The sequence below is a fragment of the Epinephelus moara genome, chromosome 20, assembly GCF_006386435.1.
Source record: "Epinephelus moara isolate mb chromosome 20, YSFRI_EMoa_1.0, whole genome shotgun sequence".
NCBI lineage: Eukaryota > Metazoa > Chordata > Actinopteri > Perciformes > Serranidae > Epinephelus > Epinephelus moara.
Window position 1 is genome coordinate 32,176,233 of NC_065525.1, and position 23,423 is coordinate 32,199,655.

Sequence of the window (23,423 nt, forward strand, 5' to 3'; positions counted from 1 at the left end):
TACATCAATATCAGTGAAAGAATCTGAAGACACCTGCAGATATTCTCTTTTTTTCTGACACATAAATGTTTCTGACAAGAATCCCTTTCAGAGACAGTTGACTCCAAAATAGAAATACGAATTTTTCCTCTTACCTGTAGTGTTATTTACCAACATAGGTTTCTTGGTGTGAGTTGCCGAGTATCGGCAGCAGAGATGTCTGCCTTCTCTCCAATATAATGGAACTAGATGGCACTCGGCTTGTGGTGCTCAAAGTGCCAAAAAAATACATTTGAAAAAACTCAACAGCAATGTCTATTTCCAGAAACCATGACCTGGTTACTCAAGATAATCACAGACCTTCAGTTTCACGGTAAAACCAGTGTTTCCCCTTTGATTTTTTTCCAGCAGCAGTGCTGATGCACATAGTTTTATTTGGCACTGCCGGAGGATATTCAGCACGTCCGCTGACGTGAGAAGGGCTTTAGATGCATATTTTTATACAGCTGTACATGTCAAAAAACATTCAATGAAATTCTTCCTATACCATATATGCCACTACAGTCACTCCTACATGTGGGGGCAGATGTAACATCTAGTGTTTAAATCAATATAATGAATTGGTTGTTAAAACAATTGATGACTGTTAACAAGTACAACAAAGACAAGACAAGTTACCTACATAAATATTGTATTCAAATAGTTTTTTAAAGATTATTATTTTTTGGCTTTTGCTTTCTTTGGCAGGACGGCATGCAGCGGAGGGCTGTCAAGCCTGCGACTGCTGTGGCAGGGACATTGCCGCTCTACCCACTGAGCTACTGGACGCCCCTAGTTCAAGAGATTTTTGAGTAATGACATTAAAACCAAAAAATGTTACAACTACCCCAAGTCTTCCCTAATCGACCCTGCGTGCCAGGGACAAAATGACTCAAAATCCAGGAGAAACGCAGATGAAATACAGCTGGTAAACATAAAGATGCCATGTTGACCATGTGGGCATCATACAGGTAAAAACAAAGCTGTATCAGAAAACAGCAGAGTGTTTCGCAGCTTCTACAGAAGCGTTCAGTGTGGTGTGTGCATGGCGGCAGGTGAGCTGGACGTCGGGTTAGCAGTAAACTATGAATGTGAGCTACAGTTTATCAGAACCGCCGGACCAGTAAAGCCAATTTAACGGCAGGTATTGTCTTGTGTGCTCATCTGAGTGGCTCTTCTGATTGGCTTTCAAACTATTTAGAACAAAAATTGGACAATAACAACCAGTGGCCGATCGGTTGGGGTGCTCAGTTTATAATTCCTGCTCATCCCGACGGTGGCTGCTTACAGTAGAAATAGCCTTAATTGCACATGGGGATATTTCTATACAGCAACATCTTCATGTATATCGGGGAAACACTGTAGGAACTATTTTCTTTCCACCAAACCACACCCACAAACCTTATAACTGCACAGAAGGTAGCACACGTCCACTGCCAGCTCAACTAGCACCACTGAGCTAGCTAACGTTACAGCTCAGCTGAAGGGGGCGCCATTAATGGTTACATCTCCTGCTGTCAAGAGCCTCTCGGCCATGAGTAGATGCATGCTTCCCTCTGCACAGTGATACGGTTGGCAGGTGTAGTTTGGTGGTAAGAAAATAGTTCCTATATAAAACTGCTCACCAACAAGATCTGTGGATTATCTTATCTCATGATTTCATGAGAGAGACGTTGCTGTTGAGATTTTCAGATATATTTTTTGGCACTCAGAGCACCCCAAGCCGAGTGCCATCTACTTTCATTATATTCAAGAGAAGGCAGACGTCTCTACAGCCGATATCTCCAACAGTCTGCAACTCACACCAAAACCATCCAGACTGATAAATACTAAAACTGGTAATTACTGAGCTGTGACCACACTGTCTACAGCACTAACTGAGACATTTTAAAACTGAAAAATAGCTTCTCACTGTGGTGGACACACAATGTAAAGGAGACATCATTTATGTACAAAGATGCCAAATAAAATGACTGTAGTAAACATCAACAATAAGAGCTGGTACTGGTGCATCAATACTGCAGAAAATGAAACCTTTTCAAATATTCAGTATTGGTATGAATCGATAAATCAGCATTTCTGACAACACTAGTGCCTGTTTATCATTTTTAACTTACACTACTATCTGTCTTTTTCTGATGGTATTTATAGCCATAGTCACATTATTCTAGTCTGGTGTGGTACTTGCCTTTGTTGCCCCTGATAGCCAATTGTAAGTCACCTCAGAGTGCAATGTTCTGTGAATAAAACTGCACGTGTTCTGCATCGTTTAGTGAATTGCTTTCATTGTAACACACAACCATTTTAAAGTTAATTATTTCAGATGCATAAGTTATCTGTCCAATCCAATCAACCTTTAAAATGAATCAAAATGAGCCCCCTGGGAGTTGAAATAAGAATACATCTGGTTCAAACAGCTATTTTGAATTTTGAGAATGTCAGAGATGGATTCAGCATCCTCAATAACCCCCCTAACCACTCCAATGCTGTGCAAATCGGCCAAGCATTTGCTGATATATAGTCTACATAGGTGATTATGCTAATCAATGCTAATTATGCAAATTTCCCAACATATGCCAGTTAGTATCTGCCAGTTTCCAAATGCTGGGGACCCATTCTGTACATTTCTAACCTAAAACTTTGGGGAACTCAACACTTCCAGGTTCACATTGCTGGCAAGTAGATTCTCTGGAAGGCCAGTGACTGAATATTCAGTTTCCTCCGATATGAGGTATAGTGACAAATTAGGCCAAAGCAAGTTTAATTTTCAAGGTAGAAAGGTCAACTTGAAGTCACAAAGTAGGGTAGAGCATGCACATCCAAAGTATCACAGGTGTGGGACCAACAAGCAAACAGACTTTTAAAAAAGGTGAAGTCCGCACACTGTTACAGCTCCTCAAATGTTTATTGTAAGGATCAACGTTTCGTTTTTAAAAGAAAGGTCAACTTGGGCTCAAAATGAGGTTTATCAACATGGGAAGTTTTCAATGTATGAGTGAAGCAGTGATATTAAACACAAAGTGATGAAAAATAATCATTTTTAATAAGAATGTGTCAAACGCACACACATTTTTTTGTTTTTTTTAGACATTGTGAGTGATATTTTTTAAATAAATGGCAGCAAGCACCAGAATCTTATTTTGCTACTTTTCCCTTTGTGTCAGGATACTCCTTGCCAAATTTCATACTTGTATGACTATTAATGCCATTGTAGTGCCCTAATATTTGCATTTACATAATTTCAACAAAAACACATCCCAAAAAAAGAGGTTTGGGCCCCCTGGGACCAAACGGCCCCGAGTTGGGGGTGCTCGTTATCAAATTATAAGGCCCCAAGGCATAGGCTAACAGGAAATAATAATAGCTCCCGGCGTAAAATATATCTTTGGCATTTTTGTACTTGAATTTCTGGACTTTGATTTCAGCATAATAAAAGCTGGTTTGACCAGGCCCTCTGCTTCTCCCTCATTGTGTTGCATTTTGAAAAGTTTTATTTTACCTTTATGTTACCAGAAGCCCCATTGAGATTAAAAAAAAAAAAATCTTTTACAAGAGAGACCTGGCCAAGGTTGCAGCCGTGCAAAATCACAGCATACTAAAATACAACATTATACACAAAAAGCACAATAAAATAGAAGCTATTAAACACAGAGGCCTCTCAAGAAAAACAACCACATGCCTCCATCACTGCAGTCTTTATGAAGCCCTTAAATTCATCAGTGGATATTAAAGTTTCTACCTTTAGATCTTTTTGCAGATTATTCCATTCCCAAGGTATATGGCAAAAATCACGGCATGCTTTCTCTTTATAACAGTGGAATCCCTGTGTCGTAAACCTGCTCACAACCTGTAAATGTAATATATTTTAATACGATCTGCGTTTCTCCGGCTGTGTCTGTAATTAACATTGCTTCCACGGATGAAAGCTCTGTGACAGCAACATCTATGGACCTGATCCACATAATTGATAACATCTTAATGCATGACCTTTGAATTTTAAAGGTCACAGCTAATTGCCACACATAAGGTAAGGAACATATCCCATCTAATTCCTTAATTGTGGCCCAGGAATGGCAACGCACCGTTCCCGGGGAATGAAACGATTTCATTGGATGAGTGGGCAGAACAAATCCCTGATGATAATTATCATCTGTCAAGAGCAATTAGGTGCGGTGCACTGAGAGATATGCGATTTCCTTTTTTTTTTTTTTTGCATGTGAGGTAGCGGTGCGCGAAGGCATCCCATTGGCTGGTTGGAGGAGTTCAGTAGCAGCGAATGAGTTTTATGTTCCAAAGCTGAGTCAACTGACAGGGGGTGAAATCTGTTTGCTGATGTGGTACAAGCCCCAGATCTCCCATCGCTTCTAATTCTCTTTTTTGGCAATTATTCACACTTTATGTAGCGCAAAGTAGACCCTTGAGAGAACTGAGCATTACTAAGCACTGTTGTTAATGTGTCTAATCCTGAGCACTGTAGAGGTTTTCAATACAGTATCTTTTCTCGGGTAACTGGGGCAACCCGCCCCTAACGCAAGGAAATAATGAGAATACAAGCTGCCGACAATGGGGCCCCCTGCACTCTGCACCTCCACCCCACCAAAACACACCCACACACACCCCCACCTTCACACACTTGATGAACACGGGAGCGAAACAAAAGCCACGACCTACAATGGGAGCGACGAATGTGTAAATGTAGACATACACCCAGACACACACACACACAACTGATGTGTCACACAGACACAAAACAACACACACTGTTGCAGACATGATGAAAAATGCATGTTCTCCCATTCTCTCAGGCTCACATGTACACACACGAGGAAATTCACCCACACATTCACACATAACTATTTATTTTATGACACATGCCTGTAAACACGTTTATATGCATGAAACAGCCACACAATCACACACAGGATGACAGGCACATAATTTCAGATCCAGTATTCCCTTTACACACACTGACACACACACACACACACACACACACACACATCCACACAGTAAAACCCCACCGTGCATGTGCAGTTCCTGCAGCCATCTGTCCAGCCCTCGTCCTCCCTGTAGACGACCCCCTTGACGCTGCAGGTTCTCTCACAATAGCAGCCATCCAGCCCATTCATCTTCTCCTCCGCCCTGGACAGCTGCTCACGCCATCCCAGCCCCCCCACAAAAAGACACAAAGGCAAGAAGGAGAGAAGATGAGAGTCAGCCTCGTGGTGTGTCTATATTCACATGTAGAAAGCAGAGCTTCAAAAGCAAACCAATGGCATAACAAAGGTAAGTCATTAGGCACCATTAACCCCATTTACACAGAGTCTCTGCATCAGAACAGAAAATACTTGAACAATAGCCAACGTCTAATGGTAAGATGTCACTGACCGCCTGTTGCAATGAATGTTAATGACAGCAGCACGCTGACAGTGGATATTTTATGCTATAGCACAATTTGCAATGGTAACAGTCAATTTAAATTGTAATTACTGTTTTGTTTGTTGAATATAATGCAACATCTGTGGGCTAAATGTCAAATTAAGACACGTTATATCACATTACATTACCTTGCTGGACGTTTTAGCGAGGATATCCTGCAGCTCCATTATTTTCTGCACGAGTCCGTGGAAATCATTGCAGGTTGGGCATGCTAAGACACAAAAGTCAAGACAGCATACTGTAATTTAGCATGCATAGTCGTATATCATAGTGGTTTAGCATTAACTTCTATAAAAAAATAGGATTTAAAACTCAATAATACAAAAATAAATACTATCTACAGCACAAACATCATGTAACTCAGCTATTCATTTTATTTATCTACTCACAAATTAACTCCAAGTGACATCAGCAGCAGCTCGCTGCAATTTCTCTCTTCACTTTCTATTACTGGAAACATATTCTGAGGCGTCCTCTCTGCAAGAGCACCTCATTTACTGTAAACTGCAGTTAAGCGCTGTCCTCTGGCAACTTTTGGATGCGTGGGGGACATAAAATCTGTGTGAAAATCATTTTAAACCGTGGGATGTTTGTGTGTCTTTCCTGTCAGCGGGAGAAGCAGTTTGTCTGTGGCAAACTGCTCAACTAGATAGTTAGCATGAGCTGCAGCAACTACTGTGGTGGAACGGACAGAGGAAATAGTGCCACCTGTGAAGTATCATGATAACATCCAGGAAAACGGGCGTTGCTGCACTAGAAATTAATCTCTGGTAACTGCAATGTGTCAAAAATGGCAGCACCCACTAGTTGCTGTCCTAAGTGCCACGAGTGCCACGAAACTCAGGCCGTTTCATTTAGTATGTTGTGGCAAGGAAACTTATTCTACTTATGTGGAAGTCAGACTGTGCACCAACATGTGATATGTGGATAGGAGAGCTGATGAATGTATTGTATTGAGAAAGGTTAACATTTTTTAATAAGAATAAGTTTCAAATATTTGGTATTAGTTTTTGTCAGTTCAGTATGAAAATCAACTTGCAGAGACATGAACGTGCTCGACAACACAGCTGCAAAACAGGGACAGGCTCCACTGCTGGTGCGTTTAGGTACTTGGGGGAAATTTGGACAACTCCGACTTAAGAGTCGGCTGCTAAGGGACATATTTTAAATGAAATGAACAGATGAGAGAAGGATTATGGCTCTCTAACAAGAATAAGACTCAAATATTTGTCAGAATTTGGAGTCATGTACTCGAGTATCTCAAGAGTAGTGAATTGAAATAATCTAACTAATTAGCACTAGGGCTGCAATGATTAGTCGACTAATCGATGACTAATCGACTATTAAAATAATCGGTGACTATTTTAGTAGTTGACTAATCGGTTTGAGTCATTTTTCATAGAAAAGTACTATAAAAGTACCCCAAGATACTCTTATTGCAGCTTCTTACGTTCAGATATTGGCAGCTTTACACACTCTCCCATGACGGTGAACTAAAACCCTTTGGCGTGAGTACGAAACAAGACATTAGATGACATAATTTTGGGGTTTGTGAGAGACAGACCGACATTTTTCAACATTTTAACACATTTTTCTATAAAATGATTAGTCGACTAATCGAAGAAATAATCGACAGATTAGTAGACAATGAAAATAATGGTTAGTTGCAGCCCTAATTAGCAGTATACCCTCTGTCGCTGTATATATGTATTTTATTTAACAAGTAATGTTGAAGTCCCAGCACTTGTTTTTGTTTTTCTACCTGTGAAGATATTTGTGACGGAGTTGTTAAGATGATGTACTGAGCGTTTGTTTTATACTGACAAACATAAAATAAAGGTTTAAAAAAATTCACCAATTACCACATACTTAAAGTCATGCTGAATTGAGATTTTCATTAAGTAATACACTTCTTTACTGATTCTAATTGCTTAAATGAGTAAGATGGGTTCCTTATACAGATAACCTTCAGGCTGTGGACACATAAGAGTTTGCTTTGCTCTGAACTTTCGCCATATGAACTCAAAAGAAGCTGCATCATTGTATCACAAAAAGACATTTCACACCTCCTAAGGGCAGACTGCAGAAATCCTCCATTATACCAACTGATTGACTATTTGCAAAACATTTTATTAACCAAAGTTTCATCGAGGGAAAAATTGTTTCTCGATTGCGAAGCTGTTTTAAGGCTGTGTTAATCCAGTGAGTAAAAAGCCTTACAAAAATTTAAATAAAAAAGCAAATCAGTGCAATCAAGTGCCTTGCAAAATAAGTGCCAGAGGTAATTTAATTTAAATTAAACTAAACACTCAGTGAAATGCTTCTTTAGTGTGTTAAGTAAGAGGCTGCACTCACTTCTGTTCAGGTCTGGACACTGTGAGATGTAACCCTGTGGCATCACCAGGATCTCCACGTCCTGCATCACCCCCTGCGGACACACATCCAACATTTCAATCAAGGAGAACAACACCTTACAGAAGGCAGACGGGCAATAAAAATGTGATGAAGCATGTTAATGTGTAGTAAGTGGATAAGGACCGTGAGGGGCAGTGGTGTCTAAGTGTGCTTATGGTGTATTTTCCACACGAGATAACGTGAAACCAGAGCGTGTGCAAGACATGCAAACACAAAACCAACAACCCTGTACATGAGAGCCTTGATAACTGCTACAATCATAAAACTGAACACAGTGAAACAGCAGTAAATCTGAGAGCGAGTGCAAATTTATTTTTCAATCTGGGGAGTGAGAGACAGAGGAGTTAGTTGTGAGATAATATGTCTCCCATGTTGTCGCTCGGATGAATCATCTCATAACCGGACACCAGCAGGAAGTTAAGTGACCCAATGATGTGGGGACTTTTAGTGGGGAGATGGATTTTTTATTTTTTTCCCTCCAATCTCCTCTGATAAGCATAAACAGGAGATACAGATTCAATTTGGTTCATAACACCCAATTGATAGCCTTTCGTCCTGTTGCCGAAACACATACACGTATACACATACGCACACGGTGCCCTGTCGCCATGGCAACCTGGGCCATTTCATTCCTTGAGTGCATTTATTTCCCTTACAGAAGTGGAGCGGTGCAACTTAGGAGAAATTGTTTTTTAAATTGTCTTGCCACTTCAATTTACCGGCCATAAATTTAAAATCCTGCGGAAATGATTTGCTGATTTTTCACGGCAACACGCTGAAATGGAAGCAGATTGGAGTTGTGTCTGTCAAACTTGCAATGAAACCATCAGACTTTACGTTTATCTGCAGCCATCGCACATATTTTCCATCATGCATCTACAGTAATCTGTGATTAATACTGCGTTAATGCTACCTACGTACATGTGGGCTTTTTGGCGAGTATGATGTTTAAGTCAAACAGCATTTGATGCATCTTTATCTTCAGTAATGTGACATATAGAAGTCGCAAGATCCTTTAAATTTGATTGGATCACTTAGACGGATGCTTTGCAGATTTTCAACCAGCTTTGTATCATAACAGTGTCAGTAGTTCATGTAAATCAACTGTGGTAAACTTCCCTCCATCTTACAAGCACCCAGATCTCCCCGTTCATCTCCCAGCTCAAATTTACCAGATGATGCAAAACAGGCAGATTTTCGCTGGCTCTAAGGCTGTTGCTTGAACTACAGACTGTACTTCCTCATTTTTGTTCGCCCGCCACCATAGACACAAAGGGTATAGAAGTGGATCGAGAAAGAAACCCACCCTGTCTCTCTAAAACTCAGACCAAACTCCATAAACTGCGAAACTAGGCAGCGCTGATCAAATATAAACCAAGATTCTGTTACTGTGTTGTCTATTTCTCACCTAAAACGTCTTCAGAAACATATTTTAGTGCACTGTTTGGCTGTAATATGAGAGTTTGTGAACAGAAAGTGGGCACCACGCTGCTTCCTATATTATGAAAACTGAAAAATGTGAACTCAAATAGCAAAACTAAGAAGTGCTGATAAAGTATAAACAAATATTCTGTTATGCTTTCCCTATTTTTCACCTAAAACATATTCAGAAACTTCATTAAGGTTACCATTTAACTGTAATTCCAGAACGCTTGTCACCAGGTGGCTGCCATATTATTTCCTATCTCAAAACGGACAAGCTCACATTACCTCACCCACCAGTGAGAGCGTTTATTGGTCCAGTGTGGTGCAGTGCTTTGTGGTAGTTGTAGGCCACAGCATTTTTCCTCTGTTTCCTCTGGTCTCTAGTAGCACCAATTACAAAAATGTGTGTCTTTCTACTGCAAGACAGCCTTTTTTATGAAAGGACCATCTTTCCAGTGCTGAAATACTTACTAATGGCTGAAAACGGCATGATGCAGAGCTGAAGAGAGATAAGGAGCTGTCACTAATCTTATAATAAATTAGAAGTCAGTTACGTTCATTTAGAAATGTAAAAAATGCCAACTGAAAACTCACCTCTTACATCCTACAATCAACTAGCTAATGGTCCAGTGTGGATTTCTATGATAGGCAGCATTAGGTAGTTGCCCCTGATCACATTGATTGGACAAATGTAAGTATACACCCCTAAGTTAAGAGTGGATTATAAAGAATACTTTGATGTTTCACAGGAAGGAAAGCAATACTCTAAAATAAATTATTTTTATATTTGAACAAAGGGATACAGGATTAGAAACTCAAAAAATGTATTTTTCATTTCCCTGTGTGTTTAAGCCGAGGATGTGTTTGAATGCAGCACTATCAAAACAACCAGTTGCTAGACTTTGCTTTGCACCTTCTGGCAACTGTAAAAAAGCGAGACATTTTGAACTCTCCAAAGTGATTCCTCTGTGTCGGTGACACTCTGTTTACTGCAACATGTGGGATGCTGACGGTTTTCCCATCTGTACCTGAAATGTGAATTTGTGAAAAACAACAAGAGGCAGAGGGAAGGCTGAATCACTTCTGATGCAGGAGCATACATTTTCTACGAAACACAAACAATTATGAGGCGATACATCCCAGCTAGATTGAAAAATAACTCCAGAATGAAATGTGACTGTGAAATCAAACCTGATTTGCAAGTTTTAACTGTTTCTGTTTGTGGCTGCATTTGGGATTTGCCCGAATTAAAAGTAAATTGTTTTCAGCCTTTGAAGTTGGGGTGTAGAACAATTTGCTACATCAGCATACAAATCCACTACAAATGACACACCACTGATGAAAATCAAAAATTCTGTCACTAGATAAGTGAGGTAAAATAGATTTAGCCCCTCCCGCGATGTGTGTGGACTGTAAAGAAGATATTTATCGAGCTGTGGAGCAGAACTGCAGATTCGCTCATTCTGATTAAAGTCTTTACTATTACTGTTAGGGATGAGGTTTTCTCGTCTTCAGCTGACACCCACGTACAGAACTGTGTGTGTGTGTGTGTGTGTGTGTGTGTGTGTGCACGTGCGCTAATGAAGCAGCGTGTTTTAAAGGGAGACGAGTCTTCCTAGCAACTAATCAAGGCTTCAGAGAGTGGCGAGGAGAGATGCTGCTACGTGACAAGATTAGTGGGTGACCTCCAAGGCTTCCTCCTTCTACCAATTAACACAGAGGAAATTCAACAGCCGGGACACAATGTGTGAAGCATTAACACACACATACACACAGGTATACACACACACAAACATCACCGACACCATCAAACACAGATCCAGTCACCAGCGGACTGATTAAAATAGTTATAGTTGCCGGTAAGCTGACATTTTGCCCCGGTATGTCTCCCCAGGTAGGAAATTTTAGAGTGCAGTCCAGTCTGGGAGAGGCGATATATGTCTCCCCGCCTGATAAACAATACTATAGACTAAGCTTAATGAGCATAGTCCAGAGGCTATTTAATGATTTCTCCCAAATCAGCGTTGTGGGGGTTGCTGAGATAATTGCACTGGGCTTAGCTGCAGACTAAGGGAAAGGGAACAAACAATGACACAAAAAAGAAGTCAATTCCTAGGGTGGGCAGAACAACCCTCAAATTAAAATGGTAAGCCTTGAGAAATGCACGCAATTAAATCCAACAGCTACAATAAATAAAACCAAACAAGCCAAACAAAGAGGGAGAAGATACAGTATAAAACCAAGATTGAGTGAGGGGAGAAAAGCTGATGCAACAGCTGAGATGCATTACTCCCTCTTGCCATTCTGAATCATTTATCGCAGATCGGGACGGGCATCAACATTCATACTCTGAGAGGGAAGTTTGTGCGCCAGGGCCAACCTTGAAGAAGCCATGAGCGGCGTTTCTCTGTCCAAGCCAGAAGGAAGCGTCCTCAGGTATGTCCATGTAGGGGGCTTCCACCACCCGCTCATAGATCCTGCAAAACAAATACATCACTGTTAATATTTCTTTTTATTTCGAAGCTATTTTCATCCATTTAGAATAACAAGTCCCTCCCGCACTGCAGGTCCTGTCCTGTTAAATCCTTCTTTTAACTCTTTCCCTGAGGAGGGTATAGATAGCCACATGCTTTCCTTGATACACACGGTGTTGCCGTCTGCTTCTTTTATTGTGCCAAGGAGGCTCTTAGCACACAAATAGCAACACTCCTTTCATACAGCAGATGCACGTACGACGCGTGTCGACTCAAGGTGCGTTTGACCTGCATTGAACCCATTTATATGTGACAGCTAAATGAGGTTACACTCTACGTGTCACTGTCAGCAAAGACTCCAGTCTGTGGCGCAGTTGCTAAACCACAGAATTACATTTAATTACAGGGGATAATTAGCAAATAAGTCTCAGTTTTATCTCTTTCCACCCATATACTGTCTTCTCTCCTTCTTCCCTCTTTCTCTCCTCTCCAGGAGTTGGTTAAATTATGTTTAAAATTCTGCATGATTAAATTACTTTTCCATCCCTGACAGAAAAGCCAGTTCACAAAAGCAGGGCAGCATCCAGCCGACATTACACCCCGAAAAGGAGGGTAGTGAAGGAGAGTTGCCTGATGCGAGTTGACTCATTATTTTGGATCAGTGATTTTGACCCACGTCACTGAGAATGGCTTCCCAGTCTTCTCAGTCTTCCAATTTTCATACATTCTCATTTGGCATTTTGGCTGTCTCCATCCAGAGGAGACAATATTTGAACAAGAGGTTTGATCTGTGGAGGAGCGAGGGGTAAATCTGACTGAGAGCCCGAGGGCACCATCAGCAGACAGCCTGTCACTCAATGTCCTTAAATAATGCATAAATATAAGCCTTGATAAAATGCAGACAGGTGAGTTATATAAAGTACAGTTGTAATGAAGAGGGAACTTAGCTACAGAGAACGAAAACATTCCTTGTACCACACAGTAGACAGTGTTTATTTCTGCTGTGAAGTTTGGCATTTTAATGTGGAGGTCTATGGAGATTGTGCTTTGCTTTCAAAATGAGCCTCAAGTGGCCATTAGCAGAACTGCAGCTTTCGGCACTTCCATGTTGGCTTATTTTTTCAGCCCCAGAGGTTGCACACTCCTGTTCTACCTAAGTGGCAACCTCTGGGGTGAGAAACACTAACACTTGGTCATCCTTGTCTTTGGGGTGTGTCCTGCAGCGTTTGCCCTTGTCGGTCATTGTCAGTTTTTTTCATCCTTCTTTAGCATGTTGAATCAGCGTTAGAGACGGCAGAACCCGCCAGTAAATGAAATCACACTGATATGCAGTTCAGCTCAGCACACCATAAGAGAAGTGTTAGTAAGGAAAGCAAACAAAAGGCTAATGTCAAGAGGGAGTGAAAACTGAAACAAGCTCATATAAGGTAAGAATATTTTTCATTAGCCATTGAACTCTTTAGCAGAAATGTTTCCTGATGGTTTGTGTTGTTGTTTACTGGCACACAGTAAATATGCTCTGTTCCTTCAGCACTGGATTGTGTCGTTAATGTGCTAACTGGCTAACTAACATCAAGATGGCTTTCTGGTTTCCCTTTTTGAATGACGATTACAGACTACTGCCGTCTGCTGGTGTGGAGAGTTACTTCCTCTCACGCAGGCGCAGAGCACATATGCTGGTTTGCCATCGGTTGTAGTCTTTGCAGTGTTTGTGTGAAAACTTTTTGGTTGAGACACAGGCAACATGAGGTGACGCAACACTCAGCTAAATATCTTTGATGTCGGTTTGGTGTGTCTGGGTCTTAAAGTTCCTATTCACTGTATAACAGCAAAGTGTTCCGTGCTAAAATGTTTCCATTTACCAATTTTAAAAAAGTTTTAACCAAAGACATGGAAATTTTTAAGCTCGGAACAAAAACAGAGATGCTATGTGGCCATTATAGACGATCATTTAAAGTAGCAGCAAACTAAATGTCCCTCTCCTGATTCAAATAACTCAACTCTATAGGCTATATGCCAATAACAAGTGCCAATCCGGTACCCAAATTTAAAATCTGACTCACTGCGTAGAACTCGCTGGAATGATTTATTTAAGGTAACACAGGGGGAGGTATCACTATGGGTTTTCATGACTCAGTGAATGTAACTGATAGCGGAGACACTGTTTTATATAATGATAATGACAAAATAACATAATATAATGTGGATTGATCACATCACGGCCAATACCTGATCCACTTAATAAGATCTATATTGGGGCTGATACCAGTGCATTATATGGAATTGGTGCATCCAGAATTTAAAGTTAGTTTGGGAACACACTTGCATTTTCTGGATCATGTTCTACATTTGTACTCTTCTAAATTACAACACATTTATTCAACATTTTATTGTCACATCTACTATGTAAATTCATCCCCTGCATCTTACCTGTTGCAGTCGACATGTAGTATGACATGAGAGGCGCTGACAGCCACAGAGACCTTGTGCCACTGGTCATCAGCCAGGCTGTACGGGAACACCTCAGTGTGGGGCTGTTGGCCTTTGGTACGGTAGTGAAGACGCACCTCACTGCGCTGGCCGCTGCTCTCCAGCTCCAAGAACCTGCAAAGTGCGAGCAACCTGCTTCTAGTAACAGCCACAGAATGACAGTTTCACTGAGGATCTGCAGTCGCTGCATTGTACACCACGTCTCGTTGCATTAAAGTCTCATTACTGGAACCGCATTCTAATTTCTGTTCACACAAAAACATGCATGCATCACCAAAGTCAGGGCTCCTCTAAGCACAGTGCAGAGAGATACATGTCACTCATTTCCAAGCAGTGCACTCTGATTTGCAACACCATTTAGAATTTAATCACATCACTAGTCAAGCATAATGGCACTATATGGCTGTTAAGTGCAACGTCAGCAACACACAACAATAGCTCACATGTAGAGGTTCAACTCTTTACATTGGCGTATTAGTATTCCTACAGAATCCCCTTCTCCACACCACTGAGATTCACCCAGCATAGTGACACTAATGGAAAGAGCTGCCGATACACACTCACCCCCTCTGCCTTTAAAGACAGACTTATTTAAACTGGAGTCATTTGCTTGAAACATTATTCAAAAGAAAAATAGACACTCATGCGAGTGTGGCAATAGAATTGATTTATCTGCAAACCAAATCTAATAGATTTACTCTCCCCCAGCCATGCATGCACGATCATCCCGGCTCCATAAACGCACAGGCTAACACTTCTGACTCTGAGTTAGTGTTTCCCGTGTTTTCAAATGAAACCATGCAGTGCTGCTTTGTTGCATATGAATGGCTGGGAGAGCTAATCAGCAGCGGGGAAAGTCATTAACATCCCCGCAAGCTCTCTTCTCAGGACTGACTTTAATGTACAAACTGTTCAATCAACGCATTATGGGGATTCAGATTGCCGTTCTGATCATCCAACGGCTCAGCTACCACAAACTAATGGAAAACATTAGCATGCTAACTGCAGATAGTGTCTCATCAGTTTTCGATCCACGATTACAGACTCAATGTTTGGATCGTTGATGGACTGTGAATAATGCGTTGGCATACGGGGTGATTTGCTTTGTTTACTCGACTGGCGTGTAAAACATCTAAATGCTCATCAAATACAAATATTCAGGTTTCAATCAACATATTACAGACTGCTGATAAGACAAAACAGAGAGTGGTACTAAATTTAGAAAACAACTTTAATTATGGTTTATCAGTGGGGCTTTACAAACAGCTTTACCGTATTCCATGTGACATTTCTGCTCTTGCTTCGTCTCACACTGCTAAAATACGCATCTTTAATTAATGTTTTCAAGAAGTATTTTCACCTTGCATACAACACTAATTTGAAAATTTGATCTATATGCATTGCTGTTATATATTAGCAAGTACATCCAAATAAAAGATGTGGTTATGATTTGAATGACTGGCATTGGCTCGCCTTTTTCTGTGTTTAATAAAACATGTTTTAACCACATTATACTGTGAAATGTAAAGCATTCATACCTGTGCTCAGAGTGATGAATAGAGAGGATGACCCCAGAGTTAAGGTGATCTTGTTTGAGGGTCGCCAGCACAGTAAACTCATTCTTGCCTCTCAGCTTCTGGACCATTTGCTCTGAGACTTCAACAGGAGCCATCACTTCCCTGGCAGACCCTGCAGTGGAGACAGAAAATATCAGATATTATGCAAATGGCTAAATGTAAATGGCTGCATTTATATAGCGCTTTTATCCAGAAGCGCTTTACAATTCGCCTCTCATTCACCCATTCACACACAGACACTGACACACGGGCAGCAGCCAGCTACCATGCAAGGTGCTGCCCTGACCATCTGGAGCAATTTAGGGTTCAAAACATTACCGTTATGGCAATAAAAACTAGAACTAACAATGTGTCCTTAATATATATGCTTTATTATTCTCACAAAGACACTTACTGAATATAATAAAGACAGGATGACTTGAATTGTCACATAACACACATTGCAGTGGAGTAAGATGTCTATTTTACAGAGACAAAATCTACACATGTTGTCAACCTAAACTTCCCTGCTCTCAGTAACTTATACATCAGTGATCGTTCTTTATTTAACCCATTAATTTGTGGAATGAAAACACCGATGAGCAATAGCAACTGACAGCTATTTAATTAGGCAATCTTAAAATATTCTGTTGCATATGTTGTAGCATATGAAATATGTCAAAATATGTTGTGATCAAGTGAAATGTTGTGCTGACATTTTAGAGATGCAAATGATCAAACAAGAAAATTATTCAGTTGGGATGTCACAGGCCATGGGCTGTAAATATTTGATGTATTCACATAAAGTCTTAATGAAATTTAATTTATGAATGATAAAACAAGACGCTGCACATTCTTACACAAAAATGTAATGTTAATGTTTCATAATGTTTCATATGTTCTTTTAAAAAATGTTATAGCCTCAGTGAACATTTGATATAATGACATATTTTACAGGACTCAAATCTGTGTTAATTTAAAAGGGGAACTATTATGCTTTTCCTTTTTTTCACAATATTATTAAGTCTTATGTTCATATTAATCGTGACCCAAGTTTCAAATAATGAGGTAAACGTATGTAAGAAATACCTCAGGCTTCGGACCGTTCTGAACACTCTGTTTCTACTTTATTTTTACACTGACATAAGCTGATGTTAGATCGTGACTGATGTCTTTACATGGTCATCTGCTCCAGGCACGTTACTGCAAAGTGTGCTACATGTAGCCTATACTGCTACATGTAGCTACATGCTAACGTCATTTCTCTCTGATTTCGGATCATAATCCTGCTGCAACATGCTGGGCTGTAGAGATTTTAGTTTAATCACAGTGTTGGAGGCAGGGACCCATTGATTCCTATGAAAGTTGCTCAGTGGTACATGACACCAAACAAGTTCAACTTCCCGGTATAAAAATCCCCGGATCTTCCGCATCAGTGGGCCCAAAGAGCAAGCCGCTAGAAACGTGCGCTTACTTTTGGGCCCCTTGGCATTACGTGAAGGTGTAATTCAACAGTTTGGCCACTATGTCAATATGGCTTTAAAGCCTGGCACTGTTCCCGGGGGCTTGGGAGAGACGCAGAAATACGGAAGACCCCAAAATGCTGACCAATTAGAGCAGAAAGAGCTTTTTTGGGAGGGGAGCTTAAAGAGACAGGTGCTAAAATGGAGTCTCTGAGAAAGAGAGTGGCTACAGGTGTTCCAGCTCAGACAGTAAGAGGAAAATTAAGTATTTTTTGAACATTAAAGCATGTAGACATGTTCTAGTAGAAACTTTGAGTAGTAGAAAGTTTGACCCTGAAAATGAGCATATAAGTCCCCTTTAAACTTTAGGAAGCTACAGGCCAAACACTTTGTGCACTAAAGTTATTAAAATCAGTTTTGCAAGTTGGTTGACCATTTTGATCTCCAACTTGTTTTGATAAATGGTAGATGTAGCCTCAAGACTTCTTGAAATAATGATGAGGATGTTTGTCAAATTAAGGCATTAGGAAACTAGTGAGCTGCTTTGAAGCTTAAGTGGTTTCAAGATCAGGTCAGCTCATTCAGCTCAAACGAGACTGGAAGTCGTCCACTTGCTAAAATCATTAGATAACAACTTAATGCTAACAAACATTGTACCAAACATGTGGTAGCTCGTATCAGATATCCCAAAATTGGATCAGTGGATCAGATACTTTCTCCTTGGCTTGGTGTCGGACTACAGATATGGAGCTACAGATTTGAGGACAGGAAGTGAAAGGCTAATGGTGCCAGTGTGGATGGGAGGGCATTTTCTGTGTAGTTAGCTCATATGCTCCTGTTTGCACCACCATGCCCCCTTCCTCCCTTTCCAACTCCACACAGACGTCTATGCTACTTTAATGGAAGCATCAATAAATGATGACGTTTCTCAGAAGCAATCACATCAAAGAGTTCACTTCCAGCTACGGGATGCATGCAAGATGCCCTGGCACATTTAGGCGCTCCAGGAAGCTAGCGTGGCAGCTTTTCCTCAGTGTATTAACATTACTTCCAGCTGGTGGGAGTAACCAATTAACACAATGCAATGTGAAACAGCAAAATGTCATGACGACAACAACTGGCGCTCACTGTGTACTCATCGGTTATAGAGGACGCAATGACGGCATGTTGAAGAGAGGAGCATGTTTTAATATGTCTGCTTTCACCGTGGACTTACGGTGCTGCTGCCGTGCTAGCCTTTTCCGGATGGAAAACATATTCTGAGTCAGTTCTCTCTAAACAAAACTGCTCACTAGATGTGACACTCACCAGAGGAGAAGTACAGGGCACAGTTTCATGCATTTTGCATTGCCAGCGGAGTATCATTCCAGTGTCATTGGCTAAGGTGGGACAGATGGTCCAATGACTGCAACAGGAGTTCTGCCTAGCAATAATCTGCTGCCATCAACAGATCCCACTTAATAACCAAATCCAAATGACCACTGTTGACTATAATCTCAGAAATTAGTTTGGTTTTTAGGGATGTTTTGATCCAAATTGCTGAATCGTAATTAAAACTGGAATTGGGTTTCCTTTATTTTATTTTTTAGAAAAATGCTCAATGCAGTTAGTCATTTTCAAGCCAAGCAGGATTTACAGCGTTTATGGCAATATGCACTGGTCAGTCTTTTGCCATGCCATGTGTTGAACAGAGAGTACGCTGACATCTCAATCATGAGCGAAATGAGCGCAGTGGGAGCAGGTGTCAGGGCGGGGTCCATACTGAGAGGAGGCTGATGAGGAAAGGGGGGGGATGGTGAGGACAGTGGAACCTCTACCACTGGGCTGCTCCCCATGTTGGCGGCCATGAGGCTTTGATCTATGAGTGGATGACTCTCATCACCAGTCTTTATACTTAGAGGGGAATGGGGTTGCTTCAAATGGGGCTTTGGGGGATTGGAGGGAGGAGACATCTCCTCATTTCGATAGAGTGATGAGATTGGTCTGTGTAGAGTTGCCTGTACGAAAAGCATGATGACTCCAACACTCTTGACAGGCACTCAAACGAAGATTGAGACAGCTATAGCGGTAACATCTCTGCATTCCTAAAAACATACATGAAAGAGCAGTTTTTGCTGTGATGAGAGGGCCAGCTTTCCCTTCTGCCAAATCAATGTGGCCCTGCTGTGGGGGCCTTTGGTCGATTATCTATTGGCAGGCGCCTGGATGGGGCAGCCACCTGCTCCTAACTACCACTCTGATGTGAGATACTGACACAAAATAGCTTGAAAATGATGATCTAGCACATAAAATTCCAATCAGCACATTTTCCAGCACAATAACACAGCTCTTGTCATCCATCCTAGTTGTTTACAGGCTATGAGGAGCGGCTGATTGTGAGAAAACTGTTTTTGAGACATACAGAGTTTTATCAGCTGACTAGAGATCTCCAAAAGCCTCAGGCTCAGTAGCATCCCTAGGAAGCGTAGCTTTCGGCTATAGCCTAATCTTATCTCCTGGGTACATTGTGCTTTAATGGCTACACTCAGGCCACGATTTCCATCCCTCGGCTTCATTTCTAATCTTAAACTGTCTAATGTGGTCTTATTTTGTTTGACCCCTGGTACCCACACAGCTGTAATCCCCTCACACTCCCATCACTGCATTCTCACAAAGTATATTGGCAGCGCTGCACCAATCACTTGCTCACACATTCAGCATTTAGAACAGGTGCCCTGCAGCACAGCCTGAGAGTCCAGATACACCCAGCTTTGCAACAATCCTTTTCTCACACACTCCTTTCACTTCTACCTGTATTTACTGAAAGTTCTTGTACTGGAAAGAGGTAGAGTTTCTCCTTTTTCCCCCAGCAAAGAGAACATACTCTGAAGGACAGGCAGAAGTATATTTTCTATGTTCAATACATGTTCGGCTTCTAATCTAATTATTTCCCAGAGGAAACTGTGACTAAAAACAGCATTACGGATATTAGATAAGAAGATCATAGACACTTTTGTACATGAATAATGAAGACTTTCATTCTTCGGTCTCTAGTGGATTGCCAGAACAAAATAACACCTCCTACGTTTTTGCAACAACTCTTCAACAACATTTTGCAAATAAGCCATCTCACGACCGGTTAAGAGTGAGCGAGCCATGAGATTCACTAAACACACAGAGCCAAGAGGGGCCTGAATAAACACAGTGATCCGATCAGCAGAGAAAGGAACACAATGCCAGGGTAAACCAAGTAAAAGTGTACTATTTTCTTATTGCGTAATGTTTTTTTATTTGAAAAAAAAAAGTGACAGAGCATATTTCAAACAACACATTTTATCTGCCGGCCTGAGCGCGGAAAAGGATATGTGTGGGAGGGTTAGGCAAGAGAATATCTCTCCAGAGGGATTAGAGTAATGATAAACTCTCCACCGGCAGCAAACTCCAAACCTTTCATTACTGTCAACACACGCGCAAAAACATATGCGCACACACAAACAGGTGTAGACGGCAACACTGACAGACACACACACAGACACTAGACATTTTGGCTAGCCTACAGCTCCAAACATTGAGTCAATACAAAGAGACGGCTACAAAGGTATGCAGAAATATGGGCTAACGCAAAGATGGACGCGCACACACACACACACACAAGCCGACCCCCAAAAGCTGGATCTTAAGAGCTCCTGAATATTCCGCCGCGCTCAGTCAATCTGCATTCGGCGGACCATCTCCCCCCACTGTGTCTCCACTCTCCTGGAACAAATACTAAACCGAGCCAAGGGCACCTCCAGGACTGCTTTGGCCAGCAATTTCTCCCCAATTCTCAGATCACCTCCCCAGTGACCGCCTGTCTGACATTCACACATACACAGAGCTAATGACAGCCTTCCAGCCACCCAACTGTATAACTGCCCTGGGGGGGATAGAAATATCTCTCCCTCCATGGTCACCGGTGCTCCTGTGTGGAGCGTAGGATCAGGCTCGCCTCAGAAAGCAGCAAGCAAAGCAGACTCTGACCACAGGGAGTTGAGGATAATGTCAGTCAACAGTTTGGGAAAGGTTGGGTAACTTTTTGGGCAAAGCAAAAGAATACACTGCTAAAACTACAGCATATATTGAAGTAAGGTGGATAATCCTTTATTTAGACTTTTAAAAATCCGTGTGGAATGGATTATTTAGTGTTGACTAAGCACCTGATTTAATTCAGGTAAATGTCACCTGCCTTATCTTTTTTAACTAGATAACTAATGTGCTGTCTGCTAAAGATCCACCACAAGCTCACACAGAGAAACCTTGAGCCATTTTGTCTCCCCCTGAGTCCTTAAAGTCTTATTCTCCTAAAACAATTGAACGGATCTGCCACGCTGTGCCATTATTTCAACATGTTCCCAAGACAAATTGACAAGAATATTGTGGAAATGGGTGACAGAGTAAGGCAGATTACTACACAGCCCAGTCACCAGGCATTGCACGTTGCTGCAGACCACAGATATGTTAAATTTTTACATTTTTAACCTATCATATCAGCGTTTCTAAAGTTCTGTAGTGCTAAATACAAGCATATCGTAAGTGCTGTATCGTAGGCAACTGGACTTGCTTGCGTTTCTTGAAGACGTTTCGCCTCTCATCCAAGAAGCTTCTTCAGTTCTAAATGACTGGTACGAAATTGCAGGCTATAAATCCTGTGAGGGTAGGAACCCTTGCAGAGTCATAGGGGTCATGTGAGCTCTTAGCTTCAGAGTCGTTAAGGTCACAATGTGAGTCGTCAAGAAACGCAAGCAAGTCGAGTTGCCTACGATACAGCACTTACGATTACCATGACCTGGATGACTGAGAATCTTCACCGATAAATACAAGCATATTAGCTAAGTTTCTCAACAGGAGGAGATAATGGTAGACCACTGTTCAGGACCAACAAACAACAAAACATTATTTATTTATTTCAGGAAGGCACTGGCAGCATTTCTAGCCCTCCTTGTGTAACCAAAACCAGGTATTTAAGCCAAAACACAATCTTTTCCTAACCACAAGCGAGTGGTTTTGTGCCTAAACATAACTAGGGCTGGATCGATTAGTCGACTAATCGATGACTAATCGACTATTAAAATATTTGGTGACTATTTTAGTAGTCGACTAATCGGTTTGAGTCATTTGTCAGTACTATAAAGGTACCCCAAAATACTCTTATTGCAGCTTCTTACGTTCAAATATTGGCAGCTTTACACACTCTCCCATGACGGTGAACTGAAACCCTTTGGCGTGAGTACGAAACAAGACATTAGATGACATAATTAGGGGGTTTGAAAGAGACAGACTGACATTTTTCAACATTTTAACACATTTTTCTATAAAATAATTAGTCGACTAATCAAAGAAATACTGCCAACATTTATTCTGGCAACTGAGTTGTGCCACACTGTCCCATTTAATTCTTACAATTTGTGGAACAATGAGCCTCTGCACTCATTACACCCTCCTGTTTCCATTTTTTCAAGTCTATCCTAATACATTACTGACATGCTTGTAAGTGCATTGAAACAGAAATGAGTCGCTATTAACATTCGTCCTGTCCATACTAGCCACAAAACAATGAAAGTTAATTTCAATGTAAAAGATAGGGGACAAAATCCACATTCCTCCAGATCCGCTTAAACTAACGCAAGGCTTCAGCAGTATGAGTTACACAAATCTGTTGGGTATTTTCAAAAGTTAGTCTCTTTACTCGCAAATTCTCACTTTGTATTACTATCCCTCTGCTGCAGCTCAGCAAGGAGACGCTGTCTGTGGAGGCACATAGAGGGAATTTCATACTAAGAAGTCTGAAACTTTGAAAAAAAAAAAAAAAAAATCACTGATTTGTCTGATGCAGTGTGCAGACGCCTCACATTATCTTCAGCTAAACTTTGGAGTGAATCTTTACACAGAGCTGTAGGTTTTGACGTTCCCATCTATTGTGTTGAAATCGAATGGATCTCTTTGCAGACAGTATAGACAGGACAAACAATATCAGCAATCAACAATCCCTCGATGTAAACATTGGCATGTCAGTATTGTTTTGAGTATTTCTCATATCGAACAAAAGACGCTAAATCTCCGACAGTCAAAGCCAATTACTCGTCATGGTGAATACAACACTGCCTGTCGTTTTGGAGGGGAAAGTT

General features: G+C 41.1%; 1 protein-coding gene across 1 annotated transcript in view; it reads right to left on the bottom strand.

The window, feature by feature from the left end:
* The window catches only part of nell2a (neural EGFL like 2a), a 126,088-nt gene that overhangs the window by 97,825 nt on the left and 4,840 nt on the right, over window positions 1-23,423 (bottom strand). Inside the window, exons 3-8 of the mRNA XM_050074007.1 lie at window positions 15,800-15,950; window positions 14,202-14,375; window positions 11,678-11,774; window positions 7,813-7,885; window positions 5,586-5,668; window positions 5,040-5,168 (exon numbers count right to left, since the gene is read on the bottom strand). Coding sequence (XP_049929964.1) covers window positions 5,040-5,168; window positions 5,586-5,668; window positions 7,813-7,885; window positions 11,678-11,774; window positions 14,202-14,375; window positions 15,800-15,950 — 707 coding nt within the window. The remainder of the gene's footprint in view (window positions 1-5,039; window positions 5,169-5,585; window positions 5,669-7,812; window positions 7,886-11,677; window positions 11,775-14,201; window positions 14,376-15,799; window positions 15,951-23,423) is intronic.